This window comes from Ornithorhynchus anatinus, chromosome X3 (assembly GCF_004115215.2).
Source record: "Ornithorhynchus anatinus isolate Pmale09 chromosome X3, mOrnAna1.pri.v4, whole genome shotgun sequence".
Classification (NCBI taxonomy): Eukaryota; Metazoa; Chordata; class Mammalia; order Monotremata; family Ornithorhynchidae; genus Ornithorhynchus; species Ornithorhynchus anatinus.
In genome coordinates, this window is record NC_041751.1 from 8,233,371 (window position 1) to 8,251,883 (window position 18,513).

At 47.0% G+C, this 18,513-nt stretch overlaps 1 protein-coding gene across 4 annotated transcripts in view; it reads left to right on the forward strand.

Moving 5' to 3' along the window:
- The window catches only part of MTRR (5-methyltetrahydrofolate-homocysteine methyltransferase reductase), a 33,248-nt gene that overhangs the window by 2,768 nt on the left and 11,967 nt on the right, over positions 1–18,513 (forward strand). For 2 of the 4 annotated variants that reach the window (XM_039910647.1, XM_007659717.3), the window contains exons 3-11: positions 3,994–4,055; positions 6,813–6,963; positions 8,428–8,581; positions 8,843–8,960; positions 9,729–10,101; positions 11,723–11,845; positions 14,120–14,273; positions 14,774–14,862; positions 18,257–18,437. In XM_039910647.1, coding sequence (XP_039766581.1) covers positions 4,051–4,055; positions 6,813–6,963; positions 8,428–8,581; positions 8,843–8,960; positions 9,729–10,101; positions 11,723–11,845; positions 14,120–14,273; positions 14,774–14,862; positions 18,257–18,437 — 1,348 coding nt within the window. In that variant the 5' untranslated portion in view covers positions 3,994–4,050. Of the gene's footprint in view, positions 1–1,611; positions 1,662–3,301; positions 3,339–3,993; positions 4,056–6,812; positions 6,964–8,427; positions 8,582–8,842; positions 8,961–9,728; positions 10,102–11,722; positions 11,846–14,119; positions 14,274–14,773; positions 14,863–18,256; positions 18,438–18,513 lie in introns of those variants that run through there. The other 2 variants (XM_007659716.3, XM_001519025.5) reach the window with 2 other exon arrangements.

The following is an 18,513-nucleotide window of genomic DNA, read 5'->3' on the forward strand; positions in this document are numbered from 1 at the left end:
TCTCAGACTGTGAGTCCCATGTAGGGCACGGACTGTTTCCAAGTTGATTATCTTTTATCTACTCCAGTGCTTTATTACAGTACTCGCTAACTGTATTAATTATATGGGATTGAAACATCCTTTACAGCATGATGTTTGACTGATCTGAAGGGGCACAGATCCTGCCTTTTGAAACTTTTAGCTTTTTCAATCAGTATGGATCCTTTAGCCCCCTAAAAATAACCCACATATCATCATTCTCAGGCAGTGGTAACGTCCTCAGTTCTCCCAAGGGAAGGGTGGACGTGGTGGCGTGGGAACAGCAGAGTGTTGAACAGCAGCTCTGGCCTCTGACCCTTCAGAACGCTTCCCATCCCCAGGTGGAGAAACGCCCGAGAGAGAAGTTTTTGCGGTAAAAACGGATGCGTTCTAACCTGCACGACTTGATACCCAATAATTGAAGATGTCTCTGTTTAATAGCTTCTTTTCCTATTAAATTTTGGCTATTGAAACAAAATCTCTTTGGACCATCAATACAAAGAGATATTCTGGAACATAAAGAGAAACCAAGAGATGTCTTTATTATTCTAAAGTGCCTGGAATCATATACTTTACTACACGTAGGTAAAGAACTGTAGAGTTCTAGAACTGTAGAAAAGTAGGAAACTAGAAGTTACGCTGTGGTTCACCAGCTTACAAGAAAAACAGTTTTCGATCTAGGTGTGAGGAACACCTGATCCCCATTATTTTAAAGACATTTAGATTCCTGTAGCATTAGAACTTTGAATATGGGCAAGTCACTTCACTTCTCTGGGCCTCAGTTCCCTCATCTGTAAAATGGGGCTGAAGGCTGGGAGCCCCACGTGGGACCACCTGGTGACCTTGCACCTACCCCAGGGCTTAGGCCAGTGCTTGGCACATAGCAAGGGTTTAATGAATAGCATCGTAATGATCATCTCCCCTGAAATCCCTCTTCCTTCGGCCCTCGCAACCCAGTGTCTCAGTAGAAAGAGCCCGAGCTTGGGAGTCAGAAGTCGTGGGTTCTAATCCTGACCCTGCCACTTGTCTGCTGTGTGAGCTTGGGCAAGTCACTTCGCTTCTCTGGGCCTCAGTGACCTCAGCTGTAAAAATGGGGATTAAAAAATGGGCGCCCCACATGGGACAAATCTCATTACCCTGCATCTCCCCCAGCGCTTAGAGCAGTGCACAGCACATAATAGGCGCTTAACAAATACCAACATTATTACTCTGCCACTTGTCAGCTGTGTGACTGGGGGCAAGTCACTTCACTTCTCTGGGCCTCAGTGACCTCATCTGTAAAATGGGGATGAAGACTGTGAGCCCCATGTGGGACAACCTGATTCCCCTATGTCTACCCCGGCGCTTAGAACAGTGCTCTGCACATAGTAAGCGCTTAACAAATACCAACATTATTATTATTATAATTCCCTTCCTCCCCCAGCTGCTGCAGGAAAGCCAGGGAAGAGGGGGCGGAACCAAAGCGTCTCCCTCCCCGCCCCCGGAACCCTTCTTTGAAGCCTGCGGGCGCGGGGGGACCAGAAAGGAAGCTTCCCATGGGTCCGCCGAGGCCGTTCCCCCAGCGCGCTTCCGCTTCCCCTCTAGGCCCCCGGCGGACTGGGCGTCTCGGTGGTGCGTCCCTCCGCCGCCGGCCCGGCCTGGTGGTAAGGCCTGGGCCTTGGGGAGTTGGGGAGCCGCCCCCGGGAGGCGTCCACACCGTGTGCCGACCACGGGGGGTCGACTCCCTTCCCCGGGGGGTGAGGGTTTTGCCCGGTGGGGTGGGGGGGGGGGCGGAATTATCGGCATTTTATTCTGCCAAGGGGGGCCAGAGCCGGTCCTGGAAGGGAGGTGGGGCAAGATGGGGGGCAAGAGGGCCCGCAAGGGGTGCCGGGAAACAATCATAATGTTGGCATTTGTTAAGCGCTTCCTATGTGCAGAGCACTGTTCTAAGCGCTGGGAGAGATACAGGGTCATCGGGTTGTCCCACACGAGGCTCACAGTTAATAATAATAGTAATCATGTTGGTATTTGTTAAGCGCTTCCTATGTGCAGAGCACTGTTCTAAGCGCTGGGAGAGATACAGGGTCATCGGGTTGCCCCACACGAGGCTCACAGTTAATAATAATAGTAATAATGTTGGTATTTGTTAAGCGCTTCCTATGTGCAGAGCACTGTTCTAAGCGCTGGGAGAGATACAGGGTCATCGGGTTGTCCCACACGAGGCTCACAGTTAATAATAATAGTAATAATGTTGGTATTTGTTAAGCGCTTCCTATGTGCAGAGCACTGTTCTAAGCGCTGGGAGAGATACAGGGTCATCGGGTTGCCCCACACGAGGCTCACAGTTAATAATAATAGTAATCATGTTGGTATTTGTTAAGCGCTTACTATGTGCCGAGCACTGTTCTAAGCGCTGGGGTAGACATAGGGGAATCAGGTTGTCCCACGTGGGGCTCACAGTCTTCATCCCCATTTTACAGATGAGGGAACTGAGGCACCGAGAAGTGAAGTGACTTGCCCACAGTCACACAGCCGACAAGTGGCAGAGCTGGGATTCGAACTCATGAGCCCTGACTCCAAAGCCCGGGCTCTTTCCACCGAGCCACGCTGCTTCCCAATCCCCATTGTTAATCCCCATTTGACAGATGAGGTCACTGAGGCCCAGAGAAGTGACTTGCCCACAGTCACACAGCGAAGGGGCGGAGCGGGGATTCGAACCCATGACCTCTGACTCCCAAGCCCAGGCTCTTTCCACTGAGCCACGCTGCTTCTCTAACGTAACCTAACATAACCACACCAAGAAGAAGAAGGACACATAATAAGGGCCTTTGGTCATCGCCTCCAAGAGAAGCAGCATGGCTTGGGGGACAAGCCCCAGCTGGGGAGGCAGGGCATGGCTTCATTTAGTAGTATTTATTGAGCGCTCACTATGTGCAGAGCACTGTGCTGAGCGCTTGGAATGCACAAGTCGGCAACAGATAAATACAACCCCTGCCCATTGATGGGCTCACAGTTTAATCGGGGGAGACGGACAAAAACAATAGCAATAAATAGAATTAAATCTAATGGGTTCTAATCCCAGCGCCACCACTTAGCAGCTGTGTGACTTTGGGTCGGTCACTTCACTTCTCTGGGCCTCACCTTGTCTGCATAATAATAATGATGGTGTTTGTTAAGCGCTTACTAGGCGGCAGGCACTGTACTAAGCGCTAGGGTGGATCCAAGCAATTCGGGTTGGACCCAGTCCCTGTCCCACGTGGGCTCACAGTTTCGGTCCCCATTTTACAGATGAGGTCACGGGCACAGAGAAGGGAAGTGACTTGCCCAAGGTCACACAGCAGGTAAGCATCAGAAACCATGACCTTCTAACTCCCAGGCCCGTGCTTCTCTGGGGTGCGACCAGGACTCCCGTAATAATGTTGGTATTTTTTAAGCGCTTACTATGTGCAGAGCACTGTTCTAAGTGCTGGGGTAGATACAGGGTAATCGGTGGGTAATCCCCATTTTCCAGATGAGGTCACTGAGGCACAGAGAAGTGAAGTGACTCACCCACAGTCACACAGCCGACAAGTGGCAGAGCCTGGATTCAAACCCATGATCTCTGACTCCCAAGCCCGGGCTCTTTCCACTGAGCCACGCTGCTTATGGTTGTGTTCCTTAAGCGTTTACTTTCTGCCAACCGCTGTGCCAAGTGCAGGTGAAGAAGCAGTGTGGCCTAATGAGTAGAACAGGGACACTAGAACCCAGGTTTTCTGACTGTTGTTCTGGACTCTTACGCACTTCAAAATCATCGATTCGCTCTTGTGTTCAGAGACGCTGCTCCCAGACCAGGTAGTTTGGGGACTGGAAACAAAATTTCTGGCAAAGTTTGAATTTTTTTTAAGATTCTGTGGGCAAAACTGGTGTCTACCAACTCTCCCAATCACTTAGTACCGTGCTCTGCACGCGGTAAGTGCTTACTGAATAAATACCATGAATTTCACTTCTTTCTCTCAGATCCTGCCTGCAGAGAGTGGGAGAATCTTCGGAGAGCAAAAATCACAAGATATTCACATGCAGTAAGCTCCCCCAAACTTCCTACTGTGTTTTTCATCTGGGCTCTCTGGAAGGAGTTTTCTTCAGGGAAACATGGAGTAGTTGAGGAAGGAGAACATAGCAATAAGTTCCAGAAATTTGAGCAATGCATTTATATATGAAAGCTGTAGGTGCGAACAACTTGGACCCTTGGAAAGAACCTGGAACTAATTGGGAGTCAGGATATCTGGATTCTAATCCCAGCTCCACCACTTGACTGCTTTGTAACTTTGGGCAAGTCACTTAACTTCTCTCCCAATCCTGGCCATCGTAGGTGCTTAGTACGTAATAAGTGCTCGACAGACACCAAAGTTATTATTAAGTAGCAGACAGAGCCTTAGATAGGATCAGAGTGGGTCCGGCCTAACGTTCTCGGTTGAGATATATATCTGATTCGTTACTCTGAGACTCTCTAAACCCATAAGAACAAATCTGCGTGTGTCTGGATCGGCATTTCATATTAACCCCTCAGCGTTTATGTACATATCTGTACGTTATATATTATAAATTATTAATACCTTTGTCTCCTAGACTGTAAGGTCGTTGTGGGCGGCGAGCTTGTCTACCGACTCTGTTGTATTGAACTCCCAAGTGCTTAGGAGAGTGCTCTGCACATAATAAGCACTCAGATACTATTGATGATGGCATATGTGGAGGTCTTCTCTGACACCTCAGTGTCTATGCTGTAATACCCCCTCATTCTCCTGTGCAAAACAGACAAAAGGGAGAACGTCGCGCGTTCCCGGGACCCAGAAATGCCAAGGGTTTGGAGAAGGGGTGATTCCAAATCATAGGCTGACCTAAGTTAATATTCGGGCCTCCCCCAACGCCACAGCACATATGCACTTATCCATCTGTAATTTATTTTAATGTCAGCTTCGCTTTCTAGTCTGAAAGCCCCCTGTGGGCGGGGAACATCTTTACCTACTCTTGTATCGTACTCTCCTAAGTGGTTAGTACAGTGCTCCGCACTCAGTAATTACCATAGATTATCCCCTTAAAAGCCAGTAATAATGTGGGCATTTGTTAAGCGCTTACTATGGGCCAAGCACTGTTCTAAGCGCTGGGGTAGATAGAAGGTAATCAGGTTGTCCCACTTAATAATAATAATAATAATGTTGGTATTTGTTAAGCGCTTACTATGTGCCGAGCACTGTTCTAAGCGCTGGGGTAGACACAGGGGAATCAGGTTGTCCTACGTGGGGCTCACAGTCTTAATCCCCATTTTACAGATGAGGGAACTGAGGCACAGAGAAGTTAAGTGACTTGCCCACAGTCACACAGCTGACAAGTGGCAGAGCTGGGATTCGAACTCATGAGCCCTGACTCCAAAGCCTGTGCTCTTTCCAATGAGCCACGCTGCTTTCATCCCCATTTTACAAATGAGGTAACTTAGGCACAGAGAAGTTAAGTGACTCTCAAAGTCACACAGCTGGCAGGCGGCAGAGCCGGGATTCAAATCCATGACCTCTGACTCCCAAGCCCGGGTTCTTGCCACGAGGAATACACAGCAACGGGAGGAAGTCCTCTTGCTCCTCAGCTTTTCAGTTGTCCCCATCTCTCTTTGTCTATGATATTTGTGAAACACCTACTCTGTGTCAGGCACTGTACTGAGCGCTGGGGTAGATACAAGCCGGTCAAATTGGACACAGTCCCTGTCCCACCGGGGCTCACCGGCTTTATCCCCATTTTTACAGATGAGGGAACCGAGGCACAAAGAAGCTGGGTGACTTGCCCAAGGTCACCCAGCCAATTAGCGGCGGGGCTGGGTTTAGGACCCAGGTCCTCTGACTCTCGGGTCCACGTTCTTTCAACAAGTTCACTTAGCCCATATACTTAATAATAATGTTGGTATTTGTTAAGCGCTTACTCTGTGCAGAGCACTGTTCTAAGCGCTGGGGTAGATACAGGGTAATCAGGTTGTCCCACGAGAGGCTCCCAGTTAATCCCCATTTTACAGATGAGGTAACTGAGGCACAGAGAAGCGAAGTGACTCGGCCACAGTCACACAGCTGACAAGTGGCAGAGCCGGGAGTCGAACCCATGACCTCTGACTCCGAAGCCCGGGCTCTTTCCACTGAGCCACGATATACTTGTGGCTGGATAGCAAATTTAGGTCTACAAATAGAAACAGCTTTAGAACCGAGAGCTGATTGGAAAGGGCGGCCTCCAGCTGAAGTTACGAAAAGAAGTGTCGGCTTTCGTCCGTGGGTTGGCCAACACCCCTATGTATTCACCAGGCCCGAGCCCCCCCGAGGGACAGAGACGGTCGGATTCCCACCTGTGTGTTCTCTCCCATCACTTGGTACACCGCTGTGTACGCAGAACGTGCTTAAATAACTTACTACTTATTGCTGCTGCTGTGAGTGGGAAGGAAATGGCTCCTCCGGGCTTAACCACTCCCCACCTCCCTGATTTCCACTGGATGCTATGGGAAAGCAGAGGTTGGGATGGGTTTGTGTAGAGAGGTAGGGTGAAGGGGGAGAATATAGGCCTTCCTTGCTCCCCCGCCTTGCCCTCGGCCTCCACCCTGCCTTCTCCTCGACTCATACACACGTCTGGCCCTTTCCTACCCGGCTGTCACCAGCAGTCGTTATTTGGAGGAAGACAGTTATGTTCATTTTCTTCCTTCCGTTAATGCCGCTCCCCTATCCGACTGTTTCACTGTCAGGTTTCTCCCGCCGGGTCACAAGTCTTACTTTTAGAGTGAGTCCAACTCACTCCTTCTCTCCTTTCTGCAGCCTAGCTGGTCCATGCTGTGAAATGACAAGATTTCTGCTGCTGTATGCGACCCAGCAAGGGCAGGCCAAAGCGATAGCAGAGGAAATAAGTGAGCAAGCGGAGACACGTGGCTTTTCTGCAGACCTTCATTGTTTGAGCGAGTCCGACAAGGTGAGAGAGATGACCTGTTGGCCGTTTTATAGCGTTAGACGTTTATTGGCATTCGTAGTGCTTTCTCCTCAGTTGTGTAGCTCTTGGCCTGGGAAATAAGCAGCAGACCTTCCTCGAGTCCCTATATTGAGTGCCCTGAAATTTTGACATTTTCTTGAGTGAGTGATTGGCATTTCTTCTTCAGACGTTTTTAGTCAACTCGCTTGTAAGTTTTCCATCACCTTCTGAAATAATAATAACAATGTTGGTATTTGTTAATCGCTTACTATGTGCAGAGCACTGTTCTAAGCGCTGGGGTAGGTACAGGGTCATCAGGTTGTCCCACGTGAGGCTCGGGTCTTAATCCTCATTTTCCAGATGAGGTAACTGAGGCACAGAGAAGTGAAGTGACTTGCCCACAGTCACACAGCTGACATGTGGCAGAGCCGGAATTTGAACCCATGACCTCTGACTCCCAAGCCCGGGCTCTTTCCACTGAGCCACACTGCTTCTCCTACATACACAGAAATGCATGCTTGAGTAGGCCATAAGCTTTTCGTGTCAAAGTACCATGTTTTTTAATGAAGTTGAACAATAAGGTGCAGCGTCGGAAAGTGATTTCGTTGGCAGAGAAGCTTGGCCAAAGAGCGTTTATTATATGTCCCGAGTATACAGATGGTCATAGGTCCCAGAGCAGGGAAATTTAAAATGTAGCAAACGCAAGGCGTAGAATATCATCCCAAGATATTCTGCAATATCGGCAGCAACTCTCTAGGGTGCTGCGTTGTGCCCAACTTTGTTTACTGTCTGTTGTGCTACTGGGAGAACTAATAATAATACCTATGGAATCTCTTAGGTGCCTTCTGTGTGCCAAGCACTGTTCTAAGCGTTGGATAAAGGTAATCAGGTTGGACATAGTCCCTGTTCCACATGGGGCTCCTAACTCAATCCCCATTTTGCAGGTGAGGAACAGATAAGTTACCTTGCCCAAGGTCACACAGCAGACATGTCAGAGCCGGGATATAAAAGTGCAACATTTAATATTCACCCCAAGGGCGTGTCGGGCTACTGAGTTTAGGTCTGGTTTGGCCGTCCCCCGAAACTCTCCAGAATCGATCATTCTCACCTATTCTAGTAGCTGAATTGGCTTGTTTTCCAAATGAACTGTGCCCTAGCACCTCCTGGGGGAAATGCAGCAGCCGAAAGAGAAGGTTTTAGAGCAGCACCAAAGAGTCAGGTGGTACAGCGGCTAGGGGTACGTGACAGCTTTCGAAGGAACTGTCATTTCAAGAAGTTGGTCTTGCTGCACGGTTAAGTTTACACAAATTCAGGTTTCAGGCAAGCCGGAGTCCAATTTGGACAAAGTCTGAGGCCTTCAAATGCGATGAGCCTGAAAAAAATCAAGTTCGCGCAGAGCTCCGTCTCGGCCACCGTAAATGTCAAGTCGATATCTGTCGTGAACGGGTTGCATTTTCGTGTTGGCAGTATAACCTAAAAACGGAAACCGATCCGGTCGTCATTGTCGTGTCTACCACGGGCAACGGAGACCCTCCTGACACAGCAGTAAAGTTCGTGAAGAGAATCCAGGACAAGACCCTGACAGCTGACTATTTTGCTCATCTGCGGTATGGATTGCTGGGTAATGAAACTTTGGATTCCTATAGTTATACACTGTGACCGATTTATAACTGGGGACTGATCACTTCTCTGCCATAACATGGAGGCTGGCCTCTGGGGTTAGGAAATAGAGAACATTAAAATCACGTGAAATCTCAATTCATTTGGACTTAGGGCTGCTGGCCAAACACCGTCCCCTTTTCCTGGAGCTCTCCCCTTTGACGTGGATCTTTAAAAAATCTTCCAGTGTCATATCCATTAACGGCTCACTGTGACTTTTCAGGTTTGGGAGATTCCGAATACACCTACTTTTGTAATGGTGGCAAAGTGATTGATAAACGACTTCAAGAACTTGGTGCCAGGCATTTTTATAACACTGGACACGCAGACGATTGTGTTGGGTGAGAACTGGAAGCTTTCGGTTCAAGTGTAATAATAATAGCAATTGTGTTATTTGGTAAATGCTTAGTGTTGTGGCAAGCACTGTACTAAGCACTGGGGCAGATATAAGATAATTGGGGGGGTTTGGTACGAGCGTGGTTTTTTTTTCAATCGTATTTAAGCACCTACTTTTTGCTAGGCTCCGTACAGTGTGCTGGAGTAGGTACAAGATAATCCATTTGAACATGCCCCGTCCCACATGGAACTCACAGTCTAAGGTGGCAGAAGAACAAGTATTTTATCCTCATTTTACCAGTGGGGAAACCGAGGCACAGATAAGTCAAGGTTCTTGGTCAAAGTCACATAGCAGTCAAGTGTCAGATTTGGGATTAGAACCCAGATCCTGTGACTCCCCGATCCGTCCTCTATCCAATAGGCTAGAGATTTGGGTTTTCTTACAACCTGGCACGTATATTTTGGAGCCAGTGTATTTTCATGAATCTTTCCGGTAAACTCTTTGTGGGCAGAGAACGTATCTACCAACTCGTTCATATTGCTCTCCCAATCACTTATTCTAGTGCTCTGCATACAGTAAGCCCTCAATAAATACTACCGATTGATTGATGGATTAAGCGCTGCCATATTCTTCACTATTTGCCTTGCTACGCAGAAACCGGTTTTTAAAGTCCGTTCTCTAAAGCCACCGCATTTGTAACGCAAGAACTCGTATTATTCATCGAGATTTTTAGGTACCATGTTTCTCTTTCTCTGTTCTCTAATTCTTTCAGGTTGGAACTTGTAGTAGAACCGTGGATTGACGGGCTTTGGACTGCCCTGCAAGAGCAGTTTACGTTACGGAAAGAAGACATGAGCGGAGTCGTCAGGACAGCGTCTGGTGATGTGTCCTCAAGAACAGATCAAGGGAAACGGGACGCGCTATGCGTCGATCCACAGATTGAGCTTTTGAGACTGGATGATTCGGGGGTAAAACGTTCCCCAACTTCAACACAAGACACAGTTAACGTTCATTCGGGAACACTCATCGAAAATTTGGAATCTTCACTGATTCGATCCGTCCCGCCCCTTTCGCGGGCTGCTCTTAACATTCCTGCTCTCCCACCCGAGTATTTAAATGTACAGTTTCAGGATCCTATTGGTGAGGTAAGTAGCGATGCAAAAGACAGTGAAAGCTTTGTTAGTCGGTGGGCTGGGACTTTAAACACCTTTACCCACCTCTGTAATCTTGAATTGTTTTGAGAGTAAGACCGTAAAACAAAAATTCCCGTGAACGAATTCTATAGTAAAAAGGTTTTCACATTTGTGGAGATGAATAAACATCCTGCTTGGGTCATCGTGCGGAAAAGAATAATCTGATAATATCTGATAAATAGCAATATGACCTCCGGTTTACGTAGTGACACCCTCCAAGCATTTCTCACATCTGGGGAGCAGAGGATTAGAAAATAATTTTATTCCTCTTTTACTAATAGGGAAACTGGCTAATTAAGTAATTCCCCAAATACAGGTAGTTAAGGCAAAACTGAGACTCCAATTCGGAAATCTCACTCCTGCCAAATATGTGTGTGTGTGTAGATATGTTTGTCCCCAAGTAGAAACGTTGTAGTGGAGTTTTTGCTGCCATCTCGATTCCTGGTTTGTTTCAGAGCCATTGTTTCTCCTGTGAAGGCAGACGGTAGTGGCTGTGTCTGCCACTTTTCATGGGGAAGAAAAGCGTTGTTCTGCTGTTAATGCCGGTACGACTCCTGGGCATCGGGCCCGGCCGGCCCAGCTTCAGGCCAGCCCGTGCTCTCTGGGTCTACAAGCCCCTAGGAGTCCCGCTCCTGCCCTCTTACGAGTCGACCGGTTGGGGCCCAGTCAGGGCCGTGGACAGGGAGGGATAAGACTCCACTCCAGGAACTTGGCCGGGCCTGTTCAGACCCCAAGATTTCAGTTCCACAGGACTCACCTTAGATCTTTCTCTTGAATTCCCATTTTGCAGTCTTTGCATTTTTACCTATCGTGGCGGCTGGTTACATTTGTAGCCGATTTTGTGATTAATAGCGATTAGACCGGTCCAGAATCCAGATCTTACGTCTTCCCGGTTGTACAATTGAAAAATCAGACCAAGCAAATTAAATAGGTTACTTCTGAAAAGTTACTTGGCTTTGCAGCCTCAGTTTTTCAACTACAATAACATGCACTTATCTACCCCGTAGAGGTTTTCATGAAGGTTGATGTTGCTCTGACTAGATAACGATTCAAGATATTTTTGAATTCACTCTGTAAATTATCTGCCTAAATTCGGCAATAGTTTCAAGTGTGTCGATCCAACTTTAAGGAATTATATGGAGCGGAGTTATTTTAAACTCACAGATCATCACTGTGTTTTAGTTTATTCCATTTCTGCCTCAAAGAGTGTGTAAACTCATGCATTAACCTTCTGAAATACTGGAAGAAAGCAGTGTGACCTAGTGGAAAGAGCACAGGCTTGGGAGTCAGAGGACCCGGCTTCTAATCCGGATCTTCCACTTTCCCGCTGTTTAATTCCGGGCAAGTCAGGTAACTTCTCTGCGCCTCAGTTTTTTCATCTGTTTAAATGGGGATAAAATTCTCCCGTTTAGACCGAGGCCCGTATGGGGCAGGGTCCCTGTCTGACCTGGCTGTGTTGTATTTAAGCATTTACACAGTGCTTGGCACATAGTAAGTGCTTCACAAGTGCCACAGTTAGTCATTGGTCAGAATGTGAGTCCTGGTTCATCAACTGAAATTTCTCTTTTCCTAGGAGGCCCATGTACCCTGTGAGCCTTCAGTGGATATGATTTTTCAGGTTCCGGTTTCAAAGGCAATTCCACTCACTAGAGAGGATGCTGTGAAAACAACTTTGTTTCTGGAGCTGGACATTTCTGTAAGTTGGCCACGATGGTTTTCTGAATAGTGGAATTGGGAACTAAATTATTGGCAGCCACCTACCTCAAAATAGGTGATATTTGTGGGGGACTGTTCCATTGTATTTATGGGGAGAGGGTGAGAGAGAGAGAGAGAAGGGAGAATACTGGCTGGACCATCTCTGTCGGAACTCGTTTCTTTGTATACAAAGAAGGGATTCCATAAGGGTAGAGGGGATTGCAGCAAATCATCAAAAAGTAAATATTAGACGAATAAGTCTGATTGTATCGACTCAAATGATACCGTTGGTCAGACTCCAGTCGATCTGTCTAATTGGAAGAGGGTGCTCAGTTGGATCGGCACCATGACGACTTTATGTCTTCATGACGCCGACTCACTTGAAGTTGTCCCAGAGGATGCACGACTCAGAAATCTGTAGAAGCGAATTCCCAGCGTAGATCAGCACTCACCATTCTTTGTTAGGTCAGAGAGGGCGTATCTCCTCCAAGTAGCCTTTTCTGACTAAGGCCTCCTTGCTCCTTTTTCCTCTCCCTTCTGCGTCACTTATGGATTTAGATCGGTACCCTTTAATGTCTCTTTCCCCCTTGAGACTGTAAGCTCCTTATCGGCAGGAGATATGTCTACCAACTCTGCTGCACTGTCCACTCCCGAGCACTCAGTACAGTGTGGTGCACACAGTAAGCACTTAGTAAAAAACATTGATTGATCGATTGCCATTTGATGTGGCGGAACCGCATGACGCCTCAGATTCTTTTTATTTTTGGAAATGGAGACTTTGCCACGTTTAGTTCGATTTTCAGGAACATCAGACAGTTGTGGTTGATTACCTGACATGTGATATTAGATTTTAGACAGTTATTTGCACGCAAGATGAAAGGAAAAAAATTGATACCAATGCAAAAAAAACTAGATGTGTTTTTATTGCTGGTAATTTACAAAATCACTTTTTCTCGATCATCACGTACACTCACTTATGTATTTTAATCACTTTAAAAGAAAAACATTCACATTTCTGGAAATCTGAAAATAAAAAGTTCTTTATTTTGTGTTTGGGCTTGCCAGCAGCCTGTCATTTGGTAGAGTCTTTTAGCAGAATGGGGAAAGACTGTTGCAACCATCCAGTTAGAAAATAGGAAATTCTTAGGCTCTGGTTTCTGACGGTCTAAGTGATGGAAGGGTCATTACGTCATCACCTTACGACTCCTTTCACTGACCCTTCCTCCCTGTCTCCTGAAAGTACGGCCTGTCCAGCCCTTATCCCAGGCCACCAGGTTGGCTTTGAAGAGCCCAGAAATGCCCCAAAGTCCGGAGTCCCTGGACGTGCTGCACCTGCCCCTCTTGAAGAGTTGGGGGTCTGGCTGGAACTAGCATTTTCCCACATTGGAAAGATCCTCCGGGGAGGGTAGGAAGGGGGTTGGTTTCCCTGGGGCGTATGCATATCCAGAGACGTCCAGCTTGGCTCGGTGATGGTCCCGGACCTATTCTTGCCCGAATCCCTGGGACGATTTCTCCGGGGAGCCCCCAAACCCGCACGGAGCTCAATAACGCCGCTCGACCTAGTTAGAGAAGCAGCGTGGCTCAGTGGAAAGAGCATGGGCTTTGGAGTCAGGGCTCATGAGTTCGAATCCCAGCTCTGCCACTTGTCAGCTGTGTGACTGTGGGCAAGTCACTTAACTTCTCTGTGCCTCAGTTCCCTCATCTGTAAAATGGGGATTAAGACTGTGAGCCCCACGTGGGACAAGCTGATTCCCCTCTGTCTATCCCAGCGCTTAGAACAGTGCTCGGCACATAGTAAGCGCTTAACAAATACCAACATTATTATTATCAGATCAGTAATGAAGGTGGTCCATTCAATAATCGGTATTTACTAAGCGCTTCTAGTGTGCAGAGAATCACCGAACCCTTCGGAGAGTGCAATACGGTAGAGCTGGCAGGTGCGTTCCCTGCCGACAAGGAGCTTACGGTCCAGACGGGGAGACGGACGTTAAAATACATTAATGAGGGTGAGGGCGGGGTGAATATCAAATGCTTAAAGGTACAGCTCCAAGACCAGAGCGACGCAGAAGGGACAGGGGTTAGTCAGGAAAGTCCTCTTGGAAGAGATGAGAGTTCAATAGGACTCCGAAGGTGGGTAGAGTAAAGGGGAGGGTGAGTGTCAGGCCGAGGCAGGACGTGGCATAAAGAGACTGAGAAGGAGCGGCCAGAGATACGAGGATGAGTCGTACGTAGCCTTCTTCCTAAACCACTCTTTCTTGGCCTTGTTTTTACTTAGAAAACATCATTTTCTTACCAACCTGGGGATTCCTTTAATGTAATTTGCCCTAATAGAGATGATGAGGTTCAAGACCTACTTCGGAGCCTACACCTTTTGGAGAAGAGAGAATCCTGTGTTTTCCTGGAGATTAAAGACGGCACTAAAAAGAAAGGTACAGCTCTGTGTTTTGCCGATTAGGAATGACTCGGTTAGGCCAAAAACTGGTGTGGTGGCTTGGAGAGAAAGGAACCGAAAACTACAAGCCATTATAAGGAATGTAGGAAATGATACGATTTCTGAGAGCTTGTACCATTTAACCTGACTGTCCAGTAGCAGTGGCCAGTTAACGGATTTCCCACATATAGATGACATTTATAATTGGACAGTGACTTGTGCGCAGATTCCAACAGCATTTGAATTTTTAAAACTTTGAACTCCATTACAGACGGAGGGACCGATTTTGGCTTTCGAAAATCGATCGGTTGTATTCTGTTTGCCTTTCCCCATTTCTGGGTCAGAATGGAGACCGTTCTTCCTAGTAACATTTCTCTCTCTACGGGGGAAATACCGCCATTTTATAAAAATTGTGAATCGGGGGAGATTATCGAAAAGTCATTCTTGTATCAAGCTGCCTTGTACTCATCGGACTCTCTTGTCTTCACCCCCAAACAGGAGCATCTGTACCTCAATATATACCTGAAAGGTGTTCCCTCCAGTTCATCCTTACCTGGTGCCTGGAAATCAGAGCCGTTCCTAAAAAGGTGTGTGTTTTTCCTGTTTTCATAAAATGGTATTTAATTAGCCAAGTTTCTGCTCCATTTTGTTGGGTGCTGTGTAGAGGAAATGTTTAAAGCCCTGTTCTTCGCCCTTCAAGAGCATTAAAAAGCTTTTCCATTCTGTAAAGATGTCTGCTGTAATAGTCTCCAAGCCCTGTTGCTCTCCCTGTGGAGGGAAGAAAGGCTGCCAAAAACAGGTGGACACCCTCCACAGGCTTCCCGTGAGGGAGAATGACCCCTTCCCCTGGGAGCCACTGGGAGCCAAAAGCCAGATGACAAAAGCCACGTACCCACTATTTGTTTGTTTCAGGTATTTGCTAAGCGCCTGCTCTGTGCTAGGTACCGTGTTACTCACTGGAGTGGGTGCAAGATAATCAGTTTGGACACAGTCCCTGTCCCATCTGGATCTCATAGCCTTAATCCCCATTTTCCAGATGAGGTAGCTGAGGCACGGAGCAGTTAAGTGATTCGCCCAAAGTCACAGAGCAGACAAGTTGTAGGGGTAGGCTTGGAACCCGGGTCCTTCTGAATCTTAGGCCCGTGCTCTATCCACTAGGCTGTGCCGGAACCCAGTATTTGTTAATCTTAATTCCACTGTGTTACTTTTTAAAATGGAAAGCAATTGGATTGTTTCATTTGAATATATGCTGTTTCTCTGAGAGGGAAAACTGAGTCTTCTTAGTGAAATAAATTTAGAGAGGGTATAATTCCTGGGCACCAGCCAGAACAGTGTTGAAATCCACTCTGTCACTAAGCTTATGTGGGCAGGGAACGCTTCAAACGACAATATTATGTAGTGCTCTCCCAAGCTCTTAGTTCCGTGCTCTGCCCACAGTAAGTGCTCAATAAATATGATCGATGGATTAATTGAAGGGTGTTGGTTATCAGAAACTCCTGCTTTTGGGTCAGGAATTTATAAGATATCAGCATCCGTCCTGCGATAGTTTGGAAGACGGAGCAGGAGCAGGTGGGGGAGGGGTCGGCCACGGGAACCCAGGACAGGATACCGGTTTCCCCATGCGCGGCTCTCTGCCCGTTTTGGCAGGAAGATGAGAAAGAAACTGATACGGCAGGGCTCGCCCGCCCGTAACACTCTCAGACGTTTTGCTTCTGCAGCTCCAAGCTCTCTTTTGCAGTTCCCGCAGGCACCCTGAGTCTTCATTTCTCCCTTCCCCTTCCCAATCCTTGTCAGCCGGTGGGTCCCCTAGATTAGGGTGATGTTTAATGTTAAACGACGACACAGTTTCATGCTGCTTCTACGCACCGAGAATTCCTAAAAGCTCCCCACTACCGTCCCCTTCTCCCCATCCCTTCCCCATGTATCCCATGTTCCCCTTAAACGACCACAGTTAAGACTTTTGTGCGTTGGCATTTCAGCTTAAAAGTGTGTACTGAATAGTCGTAGTTCTTTTGAAGAAAAAGATAAATCTGGGCAAACCACGTTATCGGAGCTCGGATACTTTTTTGAAAAGGCGAAATCCACTAGATGTCAGTGTTACCCAAGGTTTTAGTAGAAATATTCTTATTAACTATAAGAAACCTTTGAGATGTAACCATTTAACAAACTTATCAAATTCTTCACAATAATCAGAATTAGTAATCCTGCGGTTAAGGGCTATCACCAAGACAGTTTTCACAACCCATTCTTTTATAACTTGTATACGCGTGTCTTGTGTAATGCCTTAGATAAAATTGCCACGTCCTCTGGAGACTTCGCTTCAGATATAATTTCAGTAAGCGTGGAGTACTCTCAGTAAAGAAAGCCTCCGATTATATTTACAATTGTAGTTCAACTCTCTTCTCTGTCTAGCATGCATATTCCTGTTCCTTTGGGAATTGGACTCTTTCAGACATTTAATGAGACTATATTTTTTCCTTAAGAAGAGCTCATTTTTAGTGTACGTAGACAAGAGTCTGTGGAACTGGCACATCCATAGTAGATATTACTCATTTTACTAGAAGCATTTAAAACGGTTATGATGAATCACTACCCGTGGACCACTCTGTCCCCTCCAGCTTGGGTTCAGGGTTTTCTAGCCTCTAGCATTCTCTTTCAGAGAATTCGATTCTCCGGCCATCAGACCCCCATGACGTCCTCAGCTCCTGGCCCGGCCCTCTCGTAGTGGAAAGAGCACAGAGAGAGTCAGGAAACCTGGATTCTAATCCCGACTCCTCCACTTGCCTGCTCTGTGACCTTGGACGAGTCGCTTAACTTCTCGGTGTCTCGTCATTCCCCTCATCTGTAAAATGGGGATTAAATACCCGTTCTCCCTTCCCTTAAACTGTGAGCCACATGCGGGACAGAGTCTTTATCTGATCTGATTATATTGTATGTACCCAAAACTTAGCATAGTCCTTGGTATTTTAAGCACTTAGCAGATCCCACACATTATTATTATTATTGTTTTATTAGTCGTAGCATGGCTCAGTAGAAAGAGCCTGGGCTTAAGAGTCAGAGGTCATGGGTTTGAATCCCAGCTCTGCCACTTGTCAGCTGGGTGACTGTGGGCAAGTCACTTAACTTCACTGTGCCTCAGTTACATCATCTGTAAAATGGGGATGAAGACTGTGAGCCTCACGAGGGACAACCTGATTACCCTGTATCTACTCCAGCTCTTAGAACAGTGCTCTGCACATAGAAAGCGCTTAACAAATACCAACGTTATTGTCATTATCATTATTACAGTAAGATAGTTTTGAATAGCTTTCGGGTGGGAATTGTACCCTGGGCGGTGAAGGACAAGAAACATGTCCATTGGATCTGCCTTCCACTTGGTCTGGGCACCATGTCCTACTTCCAAATATTGGCTTTCCAGGAACTGGGAAAGCAAGGTTCGGGCCTAGAGTAAAAGTAAGTCTCGGTAGGTGTTCCCGGTAGTTTTGGACTTCGTCACCATTCCACACTTCAGCAGTTGACTCAGAATGGCAGTGTTTCTCCCAGTTACACGAGACTTCTGCTAGTTGAATTTGGCTTCAAAACTTAAATTAAAAAGAGCAAAAAGAACGGTAGCATCGATGCCCTTTAAAGATATTTTGCATCCTCCAGTTTTGTGACTGAAGGTTGTATTCAGACTTTATCCACATGCCAACAGAGCAGCTCACGGTTACCCTGAAATACGTCCCCGGCAGTTTTTGTCCGACATTTTGGAACGTGGCAGGTTTCTTCAGGCTCTGGCGAAGACGGTCAAAACCCCGGAAAATAAAAGCCGAATTTTCCCCCAAAGGCCGAGACTGTGACAGGTAGAAAATTGCACTTTCCTGATGGATACCCAGCTTGTTTCCAGAAATGGGCATATCCTCTTGTAGGTAATGAAGAAAATAGCATGTCATCCCAACCCACAGAGGATATCTTAATTAAAATCTGTTCATTTCCCTCCAGGCATTTTTGCGAGCCCTTGTAGAACATACCGGTGATGCCGCAGAAAAGCGGAGGTTGCAAGAACTCTGTAGCAAACAAGGAGCGGCCGATTATAACCGTTTCATAAGAGACTCTTGCGTCTGCTTGTTGGACTTACTCCGGGCTTTTCCGACTTGCAGACCGCCCCTCGGCCTGCTCGTAGGTAAGGAGTTGCCTCGGATGTAATCGGCTGATTTTTTGGAGAGCGAATCAGATGGTCCTTTAAAGAAAGAAAGATC